The sequence below is a fragment of the Tamandua tetradactyla genome, chromosome 8 (assembly GCF_023851605.1).
Source record: "Tamandua tetradactyla isolate mTamTet1 chromosome 8, mTamTet1.pri, whole genome shotgun sequence".
Taxonomy (NCBI): domain Eukaryota; kingdom Metazoa; phylum Chordata; class Mammalia; order Pilosa; family Myrmecophagidae; genus Tamandua; species Tamandua tetradactyla.
The window spans coordinates 125,756,804-125,781,100 of record NC_135334.1 but is presented as its reverse complement, the minus strand read 5'-3'; the positions used below and the strand labels follow the sequence as shown (position 1 = coordinate 125,781,100).

At 39.1% G+C, this 24,297-nt stretch overlaps 1 protein-coding gene and 1 long non-coding RNA gene across 2 annotated transcripts in view; one reads left to right on the top strand and one right to left on the bottom strand.

Annotated features, from left to right (window-relative positions):
• The window catches only part of LOC143644970 (uncharacterized), a 326,292-nt gene that overhangs the window by 236,048 nt on the left and 65,947 nt on the right, over positions 1 to 24,297 (bottom strand). The gene's annotated exons all lie outside the window — the stretch shown is intronic.
• Positions 16,571 to 17,482, top strand: LOC143643808 (olfactory receptor 4C11-like). The gene has a single exon (XM_077112314.1). It carries the CDS (start codon positions 16,571 to 16,573, stop codon positions 17,480 to 17,482), a length of 912 nt encoding a protein of 303 aa, XP_076968429.1.

The window sequence follows — 24,297 nt, the reverse complement described above, 5'->3', positions numbered from 1 at the left end:
TTCAACCACTGTGTTCATACCATGACATCCTAAAACCTTCCCTTTGCTTATTTAAAGAAAGATATATAGTATAACATGAACTGGCTGTCATGGCTGTCCATTGTCTGCCCACAAACCTTGTCTCTTAAAACTTTTAAAATAAGAGTGTAACTTTCTTGGAGGTCATTTCTATGTTTACTTGAAGCATTGTGTACTTCTCCCATTCTTATATATTTTTTCTCACATTTCTCACCTACTTTGTTCCTTTCCTTACAGCCAAGAATACATTTTTTGACTATAACTTTCATTAATAACCTAATGAACAGAAATTGAGTAATATTTCATTCATTTTCTATTTTATACTTACAAAAGATTATAGAAACTGCCATTCAGAATTTCTAGTTTAATAGTATAATTAGTGTTATCATATTGAGCTAATATTATTTCAGTTAGGCTGCAAGAATATTCCGATTTTATTTAGATTAAATAAATTTATTAGAGTACTTAGACATTTTTAATTCTGACTTTTGAAATATTTTTGTCAAGTTAAATGTTAGACATTTATTGAATACCTGAGTTCCAGAAAATGTAGTTGGAAATTTGAGTTTCACACATTTAAAATCATAATTCTACTTTTCCCTCAGTTTTAAGCCTTCAGTGACCAGTTTTGCATTCTCTAATAATCTCTTTACTTTTTGAACCATAATTCATTTGACATAGTCCTGTACAATTGCATGTAATTCCTGTGTAATTAATTTTGTTATATAGACATATGCTATCCTTCCAATACAATTGTAAAGAAGTTGAGGACATCTTTCCATGACATGTACAACAGATCTGAGAAATTTCTTAGTACATATATGATAAATGACTTGTTATTGACTCATCGTTCAATTAGTGATTAGTAAGATAAGGAAAATATCTCAAAACTAACACTAAAATAAATTCCAGATCACCTGAGATTAATATTAAACTGTAAAGGAATAATATAAGACAACATAAATTTTTAACTTTGCTAATAGCAATAATGTACTAAACTGCAAAGGGAAAAAATTTTGAAAGGTTTTACTCTATAAGAATGACAAAAAAATAATGCCTCAATAATGAGAGGTATTGAAATATTGATTCGTCAAAGTTATACATAATTTAGGACAGATGAAATATATGAAGTACAAATCTATAAAAATATGCTATCATTGGCAATCAAAGAAATTAATGCTGCTGTCATGGTCAGATTCATGTGTCAACTTGGCCAGGTTGTGGCACCTGTTTGTCTGGTTGGGCAAGTGCTGTCCTGCCTTTTGCTATAAGGACAGTTCACAGAATTCAATCATGATCACATCAGCTATATCCACAAATGATTTCATTTGTAATCAATCAAGTAGAGTGTCTTTTTTAATGAGTGATGCTTAATCTAATCATTGGAAGCCTTTTAATGAGGATTCAGAAGAGACAGGCTCTCTTCCTGCTTCAGCCAGTGAGCCTCTCCTGTGGAGTTCATCCAAATTCTCCATCAGAATCATCAGCTTCACAGCCTACTCTATAGATTTTTGAATCATCAACTTCACAGCCTACTCTACATATTTTGGGCTCTATATTCCCACAGTTATGTGAAGCACTTTTATAAATTTATATTTTCAAATATTTCCTATTGATTCTGTTTCTCTAGAGAACCCTAACTAATACAACTTGGTTCTGGGAGTGGTTCTTAAGAAACAGAATCTTATAAATGGGTTTTTATGAATGGCTTTCTACTCTGACTGGACTCAAAGGCACTAAGGACTCTGACTCCCATAATCAGAATGACACTCCCAATTCATGGAGTGAGTTGGCAAAAGAGATAGTGAAAATATCACCATTTGATTCTTCTAATGCTTCACTTATATGGAGCCAGACCATGGGGGATAATGTTTTTGACACCTTTAGAGAGTTTTGTGGAAATAAGAACTGTAGAGAAGTTGGCTGGTTGCTGTTAGATACACTGGATACATTAAGGAGTGAAAGGGATGGGCTTAAGGCTTCAAACGAAAAGCTTAAGCACTGTCTGACAGATGTAGATATTTCTGCAAGTGTCCTGAAGGAAAATCTTACTTCCTGTAGCCATAGACTTGAGATCTCTGAAAATCCTACTCAGAATCTTATTGTTAGAGTAGCAACTTTACAACATAAACTGAAATCTCAGTGTTGCGTGATGTCTGCCATTAAATTGAGGGCATTGATGGAAAGAAGTGAGATCCTGAAAAATGGAATGGTGACATATGGATTGATAATGATGTCAATGGAGAGGTTGAAAGCCTAGGTCATGCAGAGACTTCTCTAGGTAACCCTGTAATAGTCTGCCCTGAGGACAGATTTGTGGTGTTGGCTAGTAAATCATGGGATATGGAGAAATGCAATAGATGGGCAGTCTACTAAATACTTGTTTAAGATATATAAATAAAAGAGTTCTAGGTCAAGTGAACAGAAATCTAATGAATTACAAAAACAGAGAGTCAGGGCCCCTTCATCAATTTCCAGACTTGAGACAGTTTACAGACCCAGAGCCCCATAAATGAATGGGAGTCCAGGTCTCTTTGGGGTAGAACCCTGTTACACTGCCACAAATCTTCCTCCAAACCTTCCCCAAGGAGACTGATGGCCTTTTACCAGGGTAACTGTGCATTGGGGAAAAGGAAATGATCAGATATTTCGGGGATTATTAGACGCTGGTTCAGAAGTGATGCTAATTCCAGGGTACCCAAAATGAACTCTGGTTCACCAGTCAGAGAGTGGCTTATGGAGGTCAGGTGATCAATGGAGTTTTAGCTCAGGTCCATTTCACAATGGGTCTGGTGGGCACCCAGACTCATTCTGTAGTAATTTCCCCAGTTCCAGAATGTATAATTGGAATAGACATGCTGAGCAACTGACAGAATCTCCACGTTGGCTGTGTAACTCATGCAGTGAGAGATATGGTGGGAAAAGCCAATTGGAAGCCACTAGAACTGCTTCTACCAACAAAATAGTAAGTCATAAGCAATACCAGATTACTGGAGGGATTGCAGAGATTACTGACACTCTTAAGGTCTTGAAGGATGCAGGGGTGGTGATTCCAACTACATCCCTATTAAATTCTCCTATTTGACTTGTGCAGAAAACAGATGAGTCTTGGAGGATGACAGTGGATTATCATAAGCTCTACTGGGTGGTAACTCCAATTGTAGCTGCTGTTCCAGATGTGGTATCATTGCTTGAGCAAGCCAAAACATCCCCTGGTACCTGTAATGCAGCTTTTGACCTGGAAAATGCTTTTTTATCAATAGCTGTTTGTAAGGACTGCCAGAAACAGTTTGCTTTCAGCTGGCAATGTCAGCAATATACTTTCACTGTCTTACCTCATGGGTATATCAGCTCTCCAGTCCGATGTCATAATCTTGTCCACAGTCACCTTGATCATTTCTGCCTCCCACAAGGCATCACACTGGTCCATTATATTGATGATCTTCTGTCGATTGGACCTATTGAGCAAGAAGTAGCAACTACTCTAGACTTACTGTTAAGGCATTTGCATGTCAGATGATGGGAGATAAATCCAACAAAAATATAGGGGACTTCCACCTCAGTGAAATTTCTAGGTGTCCACAGGTGTGGGGTATGTTGAGATATCTCTCTTAAGGTGAAGGATATGTTACTACGTTTGGCCCCACTTACAACCAAAAAAGAGGCACAATGCCTAGTTGGTCACTTTGGGTTTGGGCGATAACCTATTCCTCATGTGAGTATGCTTCTCTGGCCCATTTATTGAATGACCCAAAAAATAGCTAATTTTGAGTGGGGATCTGAACAAGAGGAGGCTCTGCGACATGTCCAAGTTTCTGCACAAGCTGCTCTGCCATTTTTACTTTATGTTCCAGCAGAACCAATGCTGCTGGAAGTGTCAGTGGATAATAGAGATGCTGTCTGGAGACTTTGGCAGGCCCCTATCAGAGAATCACAATGCAGACCCTTAGGATTTTGGAGCAAAGCCTTACCATCTGCTGCAGATAACTACTCTACTTTTGAAAAACAGCTTTTGGCCTGCTACTGGGCCTAAGTAGAGACTGAATGATTAACCTTGGGCCACCGAGTTACCATGAGACCTGAGTTGACTTCATGAGCTGGGTATTGTCTGACTCACCATGCCATAAAGTTGGGCGTGTGCAGCAGCACTCCATCATAAAATGGAAATGGTATATACAAGATAGGGTAAGAGAAGGTCTTGAAGGCACAAGTAAGTTACACGAGGAAGTGGCCCAAATGCCCATGTTCTCCACTCCTGCCACATTACCTTCTCTTTCCCAGTCCAGAGTTATAGTCTCTTGCAGAGTTCCTTACAGTGAGTTGACTGAGGAAAAGAAAACTCAGGCCTAGTTTACAGATGGTTCAGCAAGATATGCAGGCACTGTACAAAAGTGGACAGCTGCAGCACCACAACCCCTTTTAGGGGTGTCCTTGAAGGACAGTGCTGAGGGGAAATCCTCACAGTGGGCAGATCTTTGGGCAATGCATCTGGCTGTTCATTTTGCTTGGAAGGAGAACTGTCCAGAGGTGTGTTTGTATAGTGACTCATGGGCTGTTGCTAATGGTTTGGCTGAATGGTAAGGGAATTGGAAAGAACGCAATTGAAAAATTGGTGACAAAGAGGTCTGGGGAAGAAGTATGTGGATAGACCTTTCTGAGTGGGCTAAAATCATGAAGATATCTGTGTCCCATGTGAATGCACACCAGAGGGTGACTTCAGCAGAGGAAGGTTTTAATAACCAAGTGGATAAGATGACCCATTCTGTGGATACCTGTCAGAGTCTTTCCCCAGCAACTCCTGCTATTGCCCAATGGGTTCATGAACAAAGTGATCATGGTGCTAGGGACTGAGGTTATGCATAGGCTCAACAACGTGGACTTCCACTCACCAATGCTGACCTGGCTACAGTCACTGCTGAGTGCCCAATCTGCCAGTAGTACACACCTGCACTCAGCCCCCGATATAACATCATTTTATGAGGTGATCAGCTGGCTACATGGTCACAGGTAGATTACTTTGGACCACTCCCTTCATGGCAGTGGTTTGTTCTAACTGGAATAAATACATACTCTGGATATACGTTTGCATTCCCTATGTGCAATGTTTCTGCCAAAACTACCATTTGTGGGCTTACAGAATGCCTTATCCATCGCCATGGTATGCCACACAATATTGCTTCTGATCAAGGAACACACTTCACAGAAAATGAAGTGCAGAAATGGGTACATGCTCATGTTATTCTCTGGTCTTATCATGTTCCCCATCATCCAGAAGCAGCTGGATTGATAGAATCGTGGAATGGCCTTTTGAAAACTCAATTACAGTGTCAACTAGGTGACAATACCTTGAAGGGCTGGGGTAATGTTCTCCAGAAAGTTGTGTATGCTCTTAATCAGCGTCCGATGTATGGTGCTGTTTCACCCATTGCCAGGATCCATGGATCCAGGAACCAAGGGATGGAAATGGGAGTGGCACCACTCACTATTACCCCTAGTGATCCACTAGGAACATCTTTGCTTCCTGTCCCTGTGACTCTGAGCTCTGCTGGGATATAGGTTTTTTAGTTCCAAAAGGGGATGTGCTTCCACCAAGAGAAACAATGATTCCATCGAACTGGTATCTTAGACTGCCACCTGGTCGCTTTGGGTTACTCATGGCCTTGGATCAACAAACCAAGAAGGGGATTACATTATGGCTGGGGTGATTGACCCTATCTATTGGGGGAAATAGGACTGCAACTACATAATGGAGGTAAAGAAGAGTTTTCCTGGAATATAGGAGATCCCCTATGGCATCTTTTAGTACTACCATGCCCTGTTACTAAAATCAATGGAAAACTGCAACAATCCAATCCAGGCAGGGCTACCAATGGCTCTGAAACTTCAGGAATGAAAGTTTAGGTCACTCCATCAGGCAAAGAACCATGGCCAGCTGAAGTGCTTCCTGAGGGTAAAGGGAACATGGAATGGGTAGTGGAAGAAGGTAGTGATAAATATGAACTACGACAATGTGATCAGTTACAGAAATGAGGACTCCAATGTTGTTTTGTTCATGTTATACCATTTTAGTTACAAGATATCAATATTAAGAATGAATATTACTCAAGGACTTGCACCCTATTCTGGAGAGATTTAATATGCTTCCAGTTATATGCAGGACAATTGAGTATTGTAAGGTGAGGCAAAAACATGTCTTTTATTGGTTTCTATTTAGAAATTAGATATGGTTTAAGGTGATGAGTTAAGCTTCCAAGTTGACAAGGGTTGGACTGTCTTGGTCAGCTTCATGTGTCAACTTGGCCAGGTGGTGGTACCTGTTTGGTTGGGCAAGTGCTGGCTTCTCTTTTGTTATGGGAAATTTCATAGTATTAAATCATGATCATGTCAGCTATATCCGCAGCTGATTTCATTTGTAATCAGCCAAAGGGAGTGTTTTCTTTAATGAGTGATGCTTAATCTAATCACTGGAAGCCTTTTAAGGAGGATTCAGAAGAGACAGGTTCCCTTCTTGCTTCACTAGGTGATCTTCTCCTGTGGAATTCATCCTGACCCTCCATCAGAATCATCAGCTTCACAGCCTGCCTTACAGATTTTTGATTTATGTTCCCATGGTTATGTGAGACACTTTTATAAATATTATATTTGCAAATATTTCCTGTTGATTCTGTTTCTCTAGTGAATCCTAACTAATACAGTGGTGATATTAATTCCACCACTTAATCAAAGAAGATAATGTAACAAATTTTATTTCTATAAGAAATCTCTGCCATCTTCCACATGTTCAGAAACAATGGAAAATAATTGTCCTTTATGTACATAATAGAAATACAGAAAGAAAGTGTGTAATAGTTTTACCCATGAGAAACTGGAATATTATGAAAGGAACTAATAGTTAGTTCTCTCTTGCAGTGGATTGAAAGTGTATGTACCCAAGAAAAATGTGTTCTTCAATTTAATCCATTCCTGTGGGTGTGAGTCAATTGTAGCTATAGTGATTTTATGAGATTACTTCAATTAAAGTGTGGCCAACTGAAATAAGAATGGGTCTTAATTCTATCCTATTTCTGGAGTCCTGCATAAGTGGAATGAAATGAAGACACACAACAATAATGCCAAAGGAAGCTGGAAACTGAACAATAATGGAACCAGGAAGAGAAGGGAGAGAGAAAAGGAGCATGCAGAAGAAGCCTCTATGTGCCTCACCACGTGACATGTTAAGTCCAAGGATCATCAGCAGACCGCTCCAGAATGCCTGACTTCAGGAAGAAAGCATTCCCTTAATGACACCTTGATTTGGAGTTTCTTTTAGCCTTAAATCATGAGCAAGTAAATTCTTATTGTTCAACATAACCCATTTCATGATATTTGCTTCTAAAAAGGATAATTGCATTATGTATTCTCAATTGTAAAGTGGTAAAAGTAATTTACAATCCAGTGTTAAAATCAAACTATATAATAACATTACTGATGAAGACATTTATATAGAAATGTATATATATAAGCCAATAATAGTGTAGAAAAATGGAATTCTCAGTATGGGAAAACTGAAATATATTTTAGAATTATATTTAAACAGAAACCTATAGCAGAAAACAAAACTTCTATGAGGTTGTGATAGAACCATATTTGAGAAAAGAAATTGTTTAGTTTATATAAATATAAAATTCTGTATGTTATGTTGATCCATATATTCTGAATCACAATACCATACATCAAGCATGAGAAATGGATGATTACATATACACAATAATTTCCCTCAATACTGTAAGCTTCAGTGATTTATTCAAACACTTAATATTATCATGGTCAAGTTCATGTCTCAATTTGACCATATGCTCATTTGTCTGGTTGGCCAAGTGCTGGCCTGTCTGTTGCTATGAGGATTTCATGGAATTAAATCATGATCACATCGGCTGCATCCACAGCTGAAGACATTTGTAATCAGCCAAGGGGAGTGTCTTCTGCAATGAGTGACATTTAATCTAATCATTGGGAGGCTTTTAAGGAAGATTCAGATGAGACAGTTTCTCTTCCTGCTTTGGCCAGTAAGCCTCCCCTGTGGAGTTTGTCCACATACTTCAATAGAGTTGTCAGCTTAACAGCCTGCCCTATGGATTTTGGATGCTATGTTCCTATGGTTATATGAGACACTCTTATAAATTTTACATCTATGGATATTTCCTGCTAATTCTGTTTCTCTAGAGAACCCTAGCAGATACAATATCTTCTGAAAGATAATGGAGTTAAAATTATGGTCATAAGGAGCCAAACAGTTGAGAAATATTTTCTTCTTATAATCTAATCCAACCCATACTCTGATAAGGTCAGGACTAATGAATGCAATATAATGTCAAGAAATGTTTTTCTAGAGAAGGAATATCCAAATTTAATGCTTCTGAAGAATATAGGAATGTTGTTTCTCAGTTATTGAGATGCAAAATCGATGTACATATATATCATATATATGAATACACTTAATAAAGTGTCCATTAGAATCTCTAGTTTGCATATGACGTAAACAATTTATGACATTGAATTGACTTATTCAAGTAAAGCAACGTTAGCAGTTCTCAGTCCTTGTCAGAAAACACAGTCCACCACTTGTGTGTTTTTGTTTGCAAAAATAATATTTGTCTCTTACAGGAAGACCCAGTGGATATAGTAGGGTCATTAACATTTGCAAAAAATTTTCCATGCTATCATAACATGTGAAAAATATTGGGAACCACTGGGTTATTGTAGTCATAGAATTGAAATACGAGTTGTAATGAAGAATTCAAGCCCACTACTCTTGCTAAATGACAACTTTCTCAGTTTTCTTTGCAAATAAACCATTCTCAGCTGAGTCCTTTCTACACCCACTGTGACCATGTACCTTAATAGCAGTGTGAATGTATTCATTCTGTTGGGGTTAATGCAGGATGTTCTAAAGGAGGAGATAGTGTTTGTGGTCTTCTTGTTTATTGACCTTGCAACTCCATTGGTGAATTTCCTTATTGGGATGACCATAAGATACAGGCCGATTCTTGGAACATCCATGCATTTCTGTCTTTTCTACTTATCCTTTGCTGATGCCTGTTTCTCCACAACCATGTCTCCCAGGTTGATTATAGGTGCTGTGTCTTAGGGGAAACTCATCTCCTACAAAGTCTGCTTCACTCAGACCTTTACACTTCACTTTTTCAGGTGTCTGGAGGCTCTGCGGCTCATCCTCAGTTCCTTTGGTCATTATGTTACCATTTGTAATCCTCTGTGGTACGCAATCATCATGAGCCAACATCTCTGTTGTGCATTGGTGAATCTGACCTGTGTGGGATCTTTTGTCCATTCTTCAGCACAGATTATCTTAGCTCTGAAATGACTTCTGTGGCAACCACTGATTAATCTTGCTTTCATAGATGCATTTGCCATAAATCTACTCATGATTTTTAATAACAGGGCACTATGCATGGTGAGTTATATAATACTGATTATCTCCTATATTTTAATCTTTCATTCCTTGAGAAACTAGAGTGCAAAATGAAGAAGGGGGAGCTATGTTCACTTGCCATTTCCACATAATCATGGTCACCTCATTCTTTGCTCCACATATATTTGCATATGCTCACCCCCCAACCACATTTTCTGTGGACAAGATGGTGACTATTTTACACTATTGGGAATCCCTGACTCAACCCTCTTATTTGTGCTTTGAATAGTGCACATTTTAAAATGCCATGGAAGATTACGGCATAAAAAACTGAGTTGAAGCAACTGAGTGGAAAATTCCACTTGAAAATCATGTGTTTTAATAAACTTGATTGACAGAAAAGAGAAAATGTGCTGTCCTCATGTAGACAATATAATCATTCCTCAGTAGGATTCTTGGGGAAGAAAGCAAAATGAGAAAAGGACACAAAAACCCCATTGATTTTGAGACACATTCACATGGGGACAGTTCATCAAGTGTGACTAGATTCGTGGGAGCCCAAGCCTACTCCTCACTTCTGTTCTCTGAAGTTCAGCTTATAAACCAGATCCTTTTGCATCTGGAGCTTTGTCTCTCCCCTCGTAGTTTACTTTTGTTTGTGTTTTCTTCATATGTCTGATCCAAGTCTAAGGCTTTGCTCCTGATTGATGACTGATCGGTTTTGTGACAAATCAGTTCTGGCACGACAGAATCCGGATTGTATCTTCTGGCCCAAAGTGAGCTCAAAGTCACTCCGAGAAACTTTGAGCCAAAGAGCTGGAAATACCAAATTATTAAGTCTTTATTTGAAAACTGGTCCCTTTTTTGAAACCTGCAATGTGGTCTTTCTTCCTCCTGAAAACATGGGGAGAAAATCATATGTTTTCTCAAATAAGGACATTTCTGATTGCAGTAAGCATATTCACTGAGTTGAACCATAATCTTTCTCAATGTATTTTAAAGTATTTTATTCTTTATGTTAGTCCTGACTTGAGTGCCTGCTCGCTGACATGGAAGATGTCCCTTGGGATGGGAGAGGAGGGGATGAGGATTCTGAGTATGAAATATGCTTTTCATCCTTGCCTGAGATTAATTGGTCCCATGTTTTTCTATGCACTTGACTAACAATGCTAAGTAGCTCATTGAGCAAATCCTTCAGGGATATGAGGGGACAGTCTATATCTTGAAGCTCTGGGATCTGAATGGAAGCACTGAGCATTTATGAACTTTGGCAAAATCCTATAAATATCCAATGGAGGAAAAAATGTTTAATTGATCAGTTAGGGAATGTTTTAACATATTAGAGTTGGCTTTAGAGATGTTTCTACCAAAGAATAATTAGAATCTTACCTTTTTTCCAGAAATGCCTGAGAGCAGAAGTAGGAACTTAAATTTCCTGTTAACAGTATCACAGCCTCTTTCATGGGATCTACTAAAGCCTTCTAGGAATGGTTGACTCTCTGTGGCATCTTCCCTCCCCATAGCTCCTGAAATGTAAAGCAAGAATGACTTCTCTGAAGCATAATTTGCTTGTTGTAATGCACTGCACGTGACTTATCTTCAAAAGTGAACCAGAATTGAAATGAGAAAACTATGGGCTCTCTATTGGATGCCATGTCATATCTCTGCATGCAAGGAGAAAGGTAAGTTTATAGTCCAGCTAAAATGTTTCCTTTTCTTTGTCTCAAATTTGGGAAAAGGTTCTAGAGAAGTTGACATCATCTAGTTGTGTCTCATGCAGAATATAAAATTCTTAGACAATTTCTCACTGAGGTGTGGAGATTCTGATGTTTCTGGACTCGTCAACTTTCACTGGGCTTTGCTTTATGCAGCCCTGTCTCAGGCCAATTTTGATTAAAACAAGAGCAAAGCGAAGGAGGCAGAGGTTGTAGAACCCTAAGGTTCCTTATTTGCAGATGTTAAGGGCAGGAAAAGAAGAGGGATGCACAGTTGGATACTAATGTGTGGTGTCCAGGACCCACTGTCACACACACATGGCCAAAAGCACTCGAGGAGCTTTTATCCGTAGAATGTTCTTTGCTCACATTTTCTCTCTGCCTTTTTCCCTTTTCCATTTCCTGGTGGTTTGTCTTTCCTGGCTCTTGCTCACAGTGACACTTTTTCTTCTGGCTCTGACTCCTTCCATCTTCTCTGACCACTACTCCTTACTGTTACTTCTCAAATATGTCTATAAAATGCTGACTGTTGTCCAGGTGCTGACCATACCAGTGGTTTCCTTCTTTACCTGTCTATGATTATTTGTTAGTTCTGCCTGATGGGTCAGAGGCTTCCATCTTCATGGCAGTGTGGGAGGGTGTGAGAAGGTTGCCATGAGCATGAAGGCTTGAGCTGTGGTCCCAGAACCCCTGTGCTGGCTCTCACCAGACTCAGTCTCCACCAGCACCTGAGGTGCCTCACTTACCTCAAGACAAGCTGTAGGATTCAATGAACAAAAGGTACCTAACGAAAGTGAGAGGATATAATTAGAGATTGTATTATTTAATGTAATAAATTATTTGTTGTTGAGCAGTGTTAGGCTGACAGTAAGAGTTACTTGAAGAAATCTGTGAAGGTCTCCTGAGGAGTTGCAGTACTAAGTGGGTTCTCTTTCTAGAGGTAGAAATGGAGATTGAGGCTTGAGCAGAGGAAAGGGCAGTCAGCTGCTGTGAGATGCAAAAAATTCAGGGATTGAGGGTGGGCATATACATGACAAGTTGAAGTCTTGGCTGGTCCATGTTTAAGCAGAAGCACCTGGAGGCAGGGTGGAAAGAAAGAGGATGGCCAGAGATGAAGGGGTTTGAAAGTCATGATTAGTGTCCCAGATTTGAAAAAATATTTTTCACTGCAGATATTTTAAGGATTATTGTTGAGCATGCATTTTTGAAATTTTTTCACTTCAAACTTCAATAAGTTAAATAAATGTTTATAATATACAAAGAAAATACAACCAACAGTAAAACTTGCTTTAAGAGTATCTTGCACATAGAGCAGTATTTTAATTTCTTAACATATCAGTACTTTTGAGCTGCAAAAACACACTTAAAATTTGATCTTTATAGTATGGCATTTAGAAAATAATATACTCCCACTTCAAAGACATAAAAGGTTGTACTTGATTACATGCCAAACAAAAGAGAGAATGCTCAAATACTCGGGTAGAGCAGGCATCATTGAAAACAAAAGAGAAAGTTTGAGAGGCTCATTAATTCTCTGTCTGTTATGGAAACAGGATTTTTGACCAAGTAGCTTAAAAGCCAGCAAATCAGGAATCAGTGATGGCAACTGTAGAGAATGGAGTATGAAATGACAAACTTTCCACAAATACACTGTTAAGAATTTACCCGTGAAGACTGAGACCTGAGAAGCTGCTCTTTGGAAGAAACGAGTTAGAACCTCCTTCCAGTATGTTGGCGCTTATAGCAACATGGGACCAGACATGGAATTTTAAATCCATTTTCCTTCTTGTGGCATAAAAAAAGGGCAGGAAAAGAGAGACAGGAGGGAAAACATGAAGAGAGAGTATCACTGAACTTGTGTTCTTCCGTTTACAGATGTTTAGAGTTGATATTTCAAAAAGTGAGGATCCACTAAAATAATTTCCCAACTGGCTTTGTGAAAATGATATGAAATATCAGTCTGAATTTCTGTTTTGCATGAGTTAATAATTCTCACAATAATACAAACATAAGTATCTCACCCAAAATATTCTTATTCCACTAAATTAAAGGACACATTTTATTTTAAGATTTAATTAGTACTAAATGCTGTGCAAAATGAATTATTACATTCTTTATTTTAGGAATACAAAAATGATATTGTTAAAGCTGAAGGGAAAGTTTTTTTCATGACTGCACTCATTTTTCACAAAATGCCCTCAGACTTACATACCCTAATTTTCCTGATTTCATTGCTCCTACATAGTCATGCCATTGCTTGAAGACTGACTGAGCACTTCTCATCCTGTAGGAAAGGAAGTGAGAAGTCTGAAGACCCTGTGAGTCAACACTAGAAATGAATGCAGGGCCATTATTTATCTTGTTGGAGTCATAAAGAAACCATTTGTCATCTAAGTCAAGGAGACAAAAGACGGGTGCCCTCACTGAGTCTGACATCTTGCAGGATTTAGACAAATTATTACAGATTATTTCACAGACTGATTTGGCTAAATTCCATGAAGAAAACGTGGCTAAATTCCATGAAACAGCTCTGCCTTCTTTTGGTTTTTAGGGACCCACAAAATCTTAACAAAAGCTGATCTCCCATTACTGTGCCACAGCATTTTCTGCATTGCCAATAGAAAAATATCAAACCTTCATTATCTGATTTATAGACTTTGCTTATGAGGGTAACTTATTTTCCCAAGCTTTTCTTCCACAACCCTGTAGTCTGGCAAAGCTAGAAATTCCTTTTGATCTTCCTGCTATAATGTGGGTTATGTTATTTCTATTCAAACTTTGATTTCATTTTTCTCATTCCAGTGCCCTCTAATAATCAGGTTTTTGGATCTGGATCTCAAACTTTTCAAAATGAAGGATCTAGCTTATTTCTGCTTACTCTCCTCTTATCATGGGCCCCTGATATTGTTACTCTTCTGCAATACTTATTCTTTTCTTTCTTCATTGAAGATGTCTAGAAAGGTCCTTTCGACTTCACATCACCATGAGAAAACTACTGTCACCCAGAGTTGCAATGTGATTTCAGCCACCTGGCAAAGGAAACTATTGTCTTCATGGATTTCTGCAGTTTTTCTATGGGTACATGGGCCATTTGAATTCATGTTTTCAATGGTTTAAAACACCTCTTGGAAACTCAGGAGAAACTGCTCTTAGGTTGCAGGAACTGGATACATGCATACTCTATATTTTCACACATTTAAATTATTTAACTTTTAGAGTAACCCTGAAAGGTGGACTGCTTTATTATTTCTGCTTTACAGGTGAACACAATAAAGCATGAGATAACAAGGGACTTGTTACTGTCACACCTCTGATGGACAATGAGGTAATGTTGAATCCTAGCAGTGTGGCTTCAGGCTCCGGGCTCTGATGACCGTGCTCACAAGCTCTGACCAGAGTGTTAAAGGTTTAGTCTCAGAGAACCTCGTGTGGAAGCTGACACTGTCCCATTAAAGTTACAGTTCAGCTCTGACAAAATTTAATTCCTCACTGTCCAATCTCCACTAAGAATTTATTCTCCCCTCCGCACATGGTTTCTGTTCCTCCAGTTTGTGTCACATGGTGCCTTACAGAATTAATAATTGTCTCTTTTCCATCTTAAAACTCATATTAGATGGTAAGAAGAGGGGAGCATGTTCCCCATTCCTAACAATAACTCAAGCTAATTTTCCATCAGCCTAGTGAACAAAAGATAATCATGGGAATATGTAAGAAACAGAACAAATATAATTTCATATAGTTGGAAAATATGGACAGAATAACAGTGGGAAAATTGACAGATTGGATTGTACGAAAATGAAAACAAGGTGGGCCCCTGTGGCTCATCAGTCAGAGTTCTTGCCTGCCATGCCGGGGACCTGGTTCAATTCCCAGTGCCTGTCCATGTAAAAAAAAGAAAAAAAAACAACAACACTAAAAGAAAAATAAAAACACAGAAAGAAAAATTAATGCCACACAGTGGCAAAAGCACAGGCTGAGTCATACATGGTTCCTTATGAGCCACACGTTTTTTATTTATTTAATCTGCACAACAATCCTGATTATGTCTGATGTGATTTGACTCATATCACAGCTTGTAAACATTGGAACAGGGATTTGAACTCAGATCATCTGGTGCCAGCAGCTGAAGTCTTAATCAAGAGACATTAACAATGAAAATAGGCAAAAGGGAAAACAACATTGCACTTACAAAATTAACTCTAAGTTGTTTGTAGAATTGTTATTCATGAGAGTGAAAATTACAAAGAACAAACATCTCAATGGACTGTGGTCAAATATTGATTTTTTTAAAAATACACATCTTCCTACCATTAAATTGATAATTTGATATAAAAGCTATAGCAACACAGGGGGGTGCTTATAATTATTCTGAGAAAATTAAAATAAAAATATCATTAGATGATTTTAATTACAAAAGTTATATGCATTTATGAATAAAGTTAAAATATGATCATCAAAATTGAATGTTGGAATGAGATTTGCTTGAAGCAATAGTTTTAGAAGAAATAGCGTGTGTAATTAAAGGTGAAGAAGGTCATATATGAGTTTAACCCACCTCGATTATAAAAACATTAGAAATTGAGGGCCAGTCCAAATTCAAAGGCAGTGTGTATTAACATCCTCTCTTTAAACTGAGTAGTAAGATAGCTTCAAAAGCAAGGCAAAGAGTAATTTAGCTTCCCTCCATGCTGTTCACCTCAGAGTGTTGCATGAGCATTTTTTAGATCATGAACCCTGATGAAGCGAACCTCTAGAAACATGGGTAAAATGTTCTCCAAATAGTTATTCATAAAACGTTTTCCACCAAAGATGAAAAAGATTCCATTATAATGGACTCGGAAATGAGTAAATTTATTAAGGAGGAATTCTGTAATATTATTAGTACTTAATTATATTGGAAACATGTCATTCAGAATTCAAAGCACATAGATGAGCTGCATAATACTGGCAGTACAAGTGTGTATGTATGGGCATATGTACATGGGTAAAATATTTTTTATAAATTCTTAATAGAATGGAGAATAAGTTAGGGCAGATAATTATATCTTCATATAAAAGCCAAGTTTCAAAGTGATTAAGTCACTTGAGTAGAGAAAAAGGAAGCTCTGCATTATTTTATTTTGATAGGAATCAACATTTGTGACAGACATTTTATTTTTGTTCCAAAATATATGTGGCTTGGTTCAATCAAGTGAGTTTCTGAATCAATAGATGAGTCTTCAAGAGTTTCTGATCATCTGCAGACTTACAAAGATTTCTGGATTATGGTACACAAAAGAGAGAGAAATAACAGAGTGTAGAGCAGAACCAAGGAATTCAGAGTTTAGCCTACTCATCTCCCTAAGATGTCACTTCTTTTCTTTTCCTGTCTTTCCTTTTCTCTGCAGATTAAATCTTTGTCAACTGCATTCTACCTCCAGCTTCTGATATGGTGATGAATAGGACTGTAGCTGAATTCATTCTGTTGGGGTTGACCCAGGATGCTGGAAAGCAGAAAGCAATATTTGGGGTCTTCTTGATTCTTTACTTTGCAACACTTATGGGAAACTTTCTCATTGTGGTGACTATTAAAGCAAGTGGGACTCTTGGGAGTCCCATGTACTTCTTTCTCTTCTACCTGTCCTTTGCTGATGCTTGCTTCTCTACAACCACAGCCCCCAGGCTGATTGTGGATGCCCTTGTTCAGAAAAAGATCATTTCCTACAATGAGTGCATGACCCAGGTCTTCGCAGCCCATTTCTTTGGGTGCCTGGAGATCTTTGTGCTCCTTCTCATGGCCTTTGATCGATATGTGGCCATTTGCAAGCCCTTGCGATACACGACCATTATGAGTCAGCAAGTCTGTGGTGTGCTGGTGGTTCTGGCTTGGGTGGGATCATGTATCCATTCTTCAGCACAGCTTTTCCTGGCCCTGAGATTGCCCTTCTGCAGCTCCAATGTCATTGATCACTATTGGTGTGACTTGCAGCCCTTGTTGAAACTTGCCTGCATGGATACTTACGTGATAAATTTGCTGGTTGTGTCTAACAGTGGAGCTATATGCATGGTGAGCTTCATGATATTGCTTATCTCCTACGGAGTTATTTTATATTCCCTGAGAAACCACAGTGCAGAAGGAAGGCGGAAGGCTCTCTCCACCTGTACATCCCACTTTATCGTGGTTGTCATATTCTTTGGTCCATGTATATTCATATACACACGGCCACCAACCACATTTCCAGTGGACAAGATGCTGGCTGTGTTTTACACAATTGGTACACCCTTGCTTAATCCTCTTATCTATACACTGAGAAATGTGGAAGTGAAAATTGCCATGAAAAAGTTATGGTGTCGCAAGTGACAAATTCAGTGGATAAATACCTTATGGGGGAAATAAATTATATATTTTTAACATGTTAATTTATGTTATATGGACAGGAAAGATTAAATCACCTTACTGAGAAATAATGAACAATCTTGCATGCCTCATAATCAATTTAATTTTATCAGTATCTGGCCATTGTGACATGGCAATTTATTGCCTAACAAGAGAATGACTTTAAATATATATGTGAACACCAAACTCCTTTTCTGGATTTTATTTATTCTCTTACAGAAAGAGAATGAACACTCCAAAAAATCAAGTCATTGTCTTGCTATCATAAGTACTACTGTGGAAATTTTAGTCTGAGCCTTACTCACTGGGGATCCTCTATGGGTAGACGTTCAACTTCCAATAAAATTTGGAATGTTTAGTGCCAGTCTAGACTCTTCTTGGAAAGCTTTACGATCCTGTGGATGATGATGGAGCCTTACATTTGGATGCCTTAAGCAGTACCAGACTTTCAATTGCCCTTTGAGACAGGAAGGAAGAATTGAGAGTATTTGGCAGCTGGAATAAGCATAAGGATAATGATAGAAAAATAAGTTATGAAGAAATAAAAATGTTAAAGAGAATTGATAATCTTTTTCCAGGGAGAATAGGAGGTTTGTCTTCCATATATTTAAGCACTCAATTTTTTCTATGATCATATTTTCAGAAAGAAATGATGTTTCAAGATATTTCTATGACATGTACCTACAGAAGTTTAACTTTGTCTTCCGTCATGTTTGCTGTAGGTATCAGGAAGGAGGAAATAAAACACTTTTTGTCTTAATAGAAAGTTTAAATCAAATTTCAGATTTTTTGGAATTTCTAAAGAATGACAAATTCAGCTCTTGTGTTTCTCAAAAATGATGTTTTAATTTTACATGAGAATGTTTTAAAATATCTATTTCCATGTCATGGGTAATATGATCTATATGTATTATATGTATACACACATCAGCTCATAACTTCATAATCAAGTAATGACATGTTAAATCGGCACTTGAGTTACTATTCCAATTACACTGGCACCAGCAAATGCTACTAGAAGTGCTATTGCTAATGAGAAAAGAAAAAGATGAACTTCTTAAGTAAATGAAATATTTTACTCAACTGGAGGCAAAACATCATCTCTTTGCTCCAAAGGATTGCCAATAATTCAGATATATATAGAAAACTGGTGATACAATAAATATTTAAATCTTAAAAGGTCATTCTCCAGAGCTGTCTGTACTATATTTACAACTGGCAATTTTGTTTCATATCCCCTCTAAATGAACTCTAAAAATTATCCTAATTTTATGTCTTAATGTTCTATTTTCAAAACATTTGAATCTAGTCATATAAGGAATACATTTAACTATATTCATTCTCACATGGGCAAGACATAATCAAAAGAAAATTTTAATTCCCGTTTCCCAGTTCTCCTTCATACTTAATAATGTAGAAGATAGTTTTGTTGGTCAGGGTTCTTTAGAGAAACAAAACCAACAAGAGAGATCTATAAATATGAGATTTATAAAGGTGTCTCATGCAACTGTGGGGATGGAAGAGCCCAAAATCCACAAGGCAGGCTGTGAAGCTGGTGGCTCCAATGAATGGTCTGGATGAACTCCACAGCAGAGGCTGACTGACTGAAGAGCAGTAAAAGAGTATCTTCTTCCTTAAAAGCCTTCAGCTGATTGGATTATCTCATTTGGGGGACATGCCTTAGCTGATAGCAGATGTGATCTGCCACACACACAATCAGACTGATGATTTAATACACCAGCCACAAAATATCCTTGCAGCAATGTTCAGACCAGTCTTGCCTGACCAGACACCTAGGCATAATCATTTGGCCAAATTAACACAGAACCTACTCAGTTCACCCCTTGTCAACTAGACAGCTATACATATCACCTTGAAACACACTTAATTTCAGAAAAGAGCACAATAATAGACATATGTTTCACCTGACAATGCTCAACTCTCCTGAATACATTTGGAAATGCACTACATTTCCAGAACAGGGTGCAAGTCCACCGTTAACATTCACTCTTAAACTTCATGACCTATGAGTCAAGTACTATAACATGAGTCCTACAATTTATGTTATATGATAAGAGGAAAACCGCATATTTGCTTATGTACAAATGCAAATATACTCATAACAAAACAGGGAGAAAATATTCATACAACCACAGTCCTCATTTCTGTAACTGCTCATGGGGTTGTAGTTCTTATTTATCACTATCTTGTTCTACTATCCATTCCATATTCCCTTTACCCTCAGCAAGCACTTCAGCTGGCCTTGGTTCTTTGCCAGGTGAGGTGACCCAAACCTTCATTCCTGAAGATTCAAGGTCATTGGTAGTCCTGCATAGATTGGGTTGTTGCAATGTTTCATTGACTTTAATCACAGTGCATGTTAGAAATAAGTGATGCCCTAGGGGATCTCCTATATTCCAGGAAAATTCTTCTACATGTCCATTGTGTGGCTGCAGTCCTATTTCCCTTTGATAGTCAAGATCAACCGCCCCAGACAGAACAGTAATTCCCTATTGTGCCTGTTGATTCAGTGGCATGAAAAGCCCAAAGTGGCCAGGTGGCAGTCTTAACTTCCAGTTCAATGGAAATATTGCTGTGTCTTCTGGAAGAAGCACTCCTCCTTTTGGAAATAAGACCCATAGACAAGTAGAGCTTAAGGTTTCAGGGAAGGAAGCAAATGTTTTTTCTAGTGGATCACTATTGGGAACAGTGAGAGGTGCACTCCCATTTCCAATCATTGATTCCTAGACCCATGAATCCTGGCTATGGGGGAAACACCACCATAGAGTGGACCCTGGTCCAGAGCACACACAGCCTCCTGGAGAGCATTGTCCCAGCCCCACAAGGGATTGCCACCTAGTTGGCACCATAACTGGTTCTTCAAAAGGCCTTTCCACCATTCTATCAACCCAGCTGCCTCTGGATGATAGGGAAGATGGTAAAACCAGGGAATTCCATGGACCTGTGCCCACTCCTGCACTTCATTTGCTGTCAAGTGAGTTCCTTCATCAGAAACGATGCTGGGTGGAATACTGTGACAGTGGATAAGGCATCCCATAAGTCCACAGATTGCAATTTTTGCAGAAGTATTGCATGGAGGGAATGCAAGGCCATATCTGGAGTGTGTGTCTATTCCAGTTAGAAGAAATAACTGTTCCTTCCATGATGGAAGTGGGCCAATATAAACAACCTGCCACCAGGTTGCAGGTTGATCACCCCAGGGAATGGTGCTATATTGGGGACTGGGTGTTGGTCTCTGCTGCTGGAAGACTGGGCACTCAGCAGTGGCCATAGCCAGGTGGGCCTTGGTGAGTGGATGTTCATGTTGCTGAGCCCATGCATAACCACCATGCCCACTTTTTCATGTACCTATTGTTCAATGGTAGGAGCAGATGAGGAAGGAAGGTGACTTGTACCCACAGGAGGGGTCATCTTATCTACTTGATTATTAAAGCCTTTGTCTGCTGAAGTTACCTTTTGGTGAACATTCACATGGGATAGAAATATCTTCGTGTTCTTTGCTCATTCACATAGCTCTATACACATACCTCTTTCCCATACCTCTTTGTCACCAATTTTCCAATCATATTCCTTCCAAGTCCTTACCCATCCAGCTGAACCATTAACAAGAGCTTATGAGTCAGTATACAAATGCACCTCTGTCCAGTTTTTCTTCCAAACACAATGAACAACCAGGTGCACTACTCAAAGTTCTGCCTACTGAGTAGATTTCATCTCACCATTGTCCCTTAAGGACATCCAAGAGAGGGTTGCAGTGCTATAGCTGTCCACCTCTGGGTGGTCCTGGCATACTTATGCAGAACCATCTCTAAACCAGGCCTGAGTTTTCCTTTCCTAAGTCAAATGACTGTAAGGAAATCCCCAAGAGGCTGTAGCACTGGTCTGGGAAAAAGAAGGTAATATGACAGGAGTGGGGGCAATAGGCCCTTGGGCCACTCCCTCATTTAACTTACTTAGGCCTTCAGGACTGTTGGAGCCCTATCTCCTATGTAACATTTCCATTTTATGATGGAGTGCTGCTGTGCACATCCAACTCTATGGCTTGATGGGACAGGAAACACCCAGCTCATGATAAGTAACTCAGGGTCTCATGATAACTTGGTGGCCCATTGTTAAACATTCAGTCTCTACTAAGGCCCTGTAGCAGGCCAAAAGCTGTTTCTCAGAAGGAGAGTAGTTATCTGTGACAGATGTTGTCTTTGCTCCAAAACACTAAGGGTCAGATGTGCTGCTGACACTTCCAGCAACATTAGATCTGCTGAATGATATGGCACAAGTGGTAGAGCAGCTTGCACAGCAGCCTGGACTTGTCACAGAACTGCCCTTGTTCCAGTCGCCATTCAAAACTAGCACTGTTTCTGGTCACTTGGTAAATGGGTGCAGTAGCACCCAAATGAGGAATATTTTGCCTCCAAAATCCAAACACGCGAAATAGGCATCTTTTTTAGTCCTATGAGGGGACAGATGCAACAGCTTATCCTTCACCTTAAAAGGGCCATTTCAACATACTCCACACTCCTGGATATCTAGAAATTTCACTGAGTTAGAAGGCCCACATTTTGACTGAATTTCTCTCCTATCCCCTGACCCACAAATGCCTTACCAGTAAGTCTAGACTAGTTGCTACTTCTTGCTCACTAGGTCCAGTCAGCATGATATCATCAATCTAATGGACCAGTGTGATGTCTTGTGGGAGCAAGAAACAATCAAGGTCCCTGCAGATATGATTGTGACATAGGGTTTGAAAGTTGATATACCCCTGATGCATGCAGGTATACTGCTGGCTTTGCCTGCTGAATGCAAACTGTTTCTGGTGGTCCTTACTGACAGCTATTGAGAAAAAAGCATTTGCCAGATCAAGAGCTGCATACCAGGTACCAGGTGATATGTCGATTTCTTCAAAGAATGATACCACATGTGGAACAGCAGCTGTATTTGGACTCACCACCTGGTAAAGTTTATGATGATCCATTCTCATTCTCCACATCCTATCTGTTTTCTGCACAGGCCAGATAAGAGTGTTGAATGAGGATGTGGTGGGAATCACTACCACTGCATCCTTCAATTTCTTAAGAGTGGGACAAATCTCTGCAATCTCTCTAGAAATACAATATTGCTTCTGATTCCCTATTTTACTAAGTATGAGCAGTTCTGGTGGTGTGCACTTGGCCATTCCTGCATTATAGCCATAACTACTTGAGTCAGAGAATCAGTGTGGGCATTTTGCCTGCTGCTTCATACATCTATTCCAGTATGCATTCTGGAAATGGGGAAATGACCACAGAATGGGACAGGGACTCAATGGCTCCACTGCAAGCTAGACCTGAGATAAATCTCCATCAATCCCTGATCTCCATAAACCCCCTACTCTAACTGGTGGCTGAGAATAGCAGTTTGGGTCTCCTGAAATTAATGTCACTTCTGAGCCAGTGTCTAATAATTCCCCAAATATGTGATCATTTTCTTTTCCCCAGTGCACAGTCCCCTGGTAAGAGGCCATAGGTCTCCTTGGAGAAGGCTGGGAGGAAAGTTAACCGTCTAAATTTTGGGCAGTGCAAAAGGGTCCATCACTAGTGATACCCAACACTCCTCTCATTCCAGGATCTCTGGGTCTGTAAACTGTCTTAAGTCTGAGAATTGATGAACTGGCCATGACTCTGTTTTGTAATTCAAGTTAGACTTCTGTTCATTTGGCATATAATTCTTCTGCTTATAATTCTCAAATAAGAGTTTAGTAGACTGGCCATCTATTTTACTTCTAGGTACCCCATGATCTACTAGCCAACATGTCCCTGCATGTCAGATTACTTTGACTGCCTCTTTGAGTCTGCTGTCCATTAAGAAAGCCTCACCCATCTTATTTATGGTGATTAACTGTCACCACCTGGCTTCTGTCAACTTGGAATCTGGTCATCCCCGTTGTGTTTAAGGATTCCAGCTCAGTGGCAGCAGGTCCCACAGTATTATATGGCCTACAGAGAAGAGTGACTACAGAGCTCATCAGTGATGCTGGAGCTAGTCTGGTGAATTTATTTCTCAAATTTCAGGTGAAGGATGTGTCCTGTGGACAGTCCTGTGGTGTGTGAACAGGTCTTCCATGATAAATCCACTCCAACATTCACATCTATTTTAGCCTCTGCATCCTCTCATCTACATTATACTGGGAAAATTCTGCCATTTTGACCTTAGGCAACGTTGTGTACCTTTGGATTCATGTTTCAGCCAACCATCCAACCAACTGTTATTCCCCTTTCTAACCCCTCAATCTACAACGTTGAATGCAGAATCTCTGCTTAGTGGATCCAAATCAATAAATTATGCTTGATCCAACTTTACATTCCCTCCATCATTATCCCACACCCTTAATATCCATTCTCCCACATATTACTGTGATTTCTGTCTATGTAGACTGGAAAACTCATGGAGTTCTTTTGAAGTATAGCATAACTCCTCTTGGGTCACATATTGTACTTCACCTTTGGAGGCCTATTAGGACCTTTAGTCTAGTTATAGGTCTTGAAGAAATCTGGTGAAACAGGATTTTTCACTTTATACAGAGGAGTGAGCGCTGTCTCCATAGGGTTAGCATGCACTGAAGGGCTAGTCTCATTAGGCGGAGGTTGGAAGGCAGACTTCCTGAAGGCCAAGAAGTTGTTTTCTCAAAGCAGACTGGAGGTCATGAAGCTCCTTCCTCTGGTGGTTCATTACAGGTCTATCTAGCAAAGGCTCAACAGATTTCAGGGATCCCATCTCTCCAT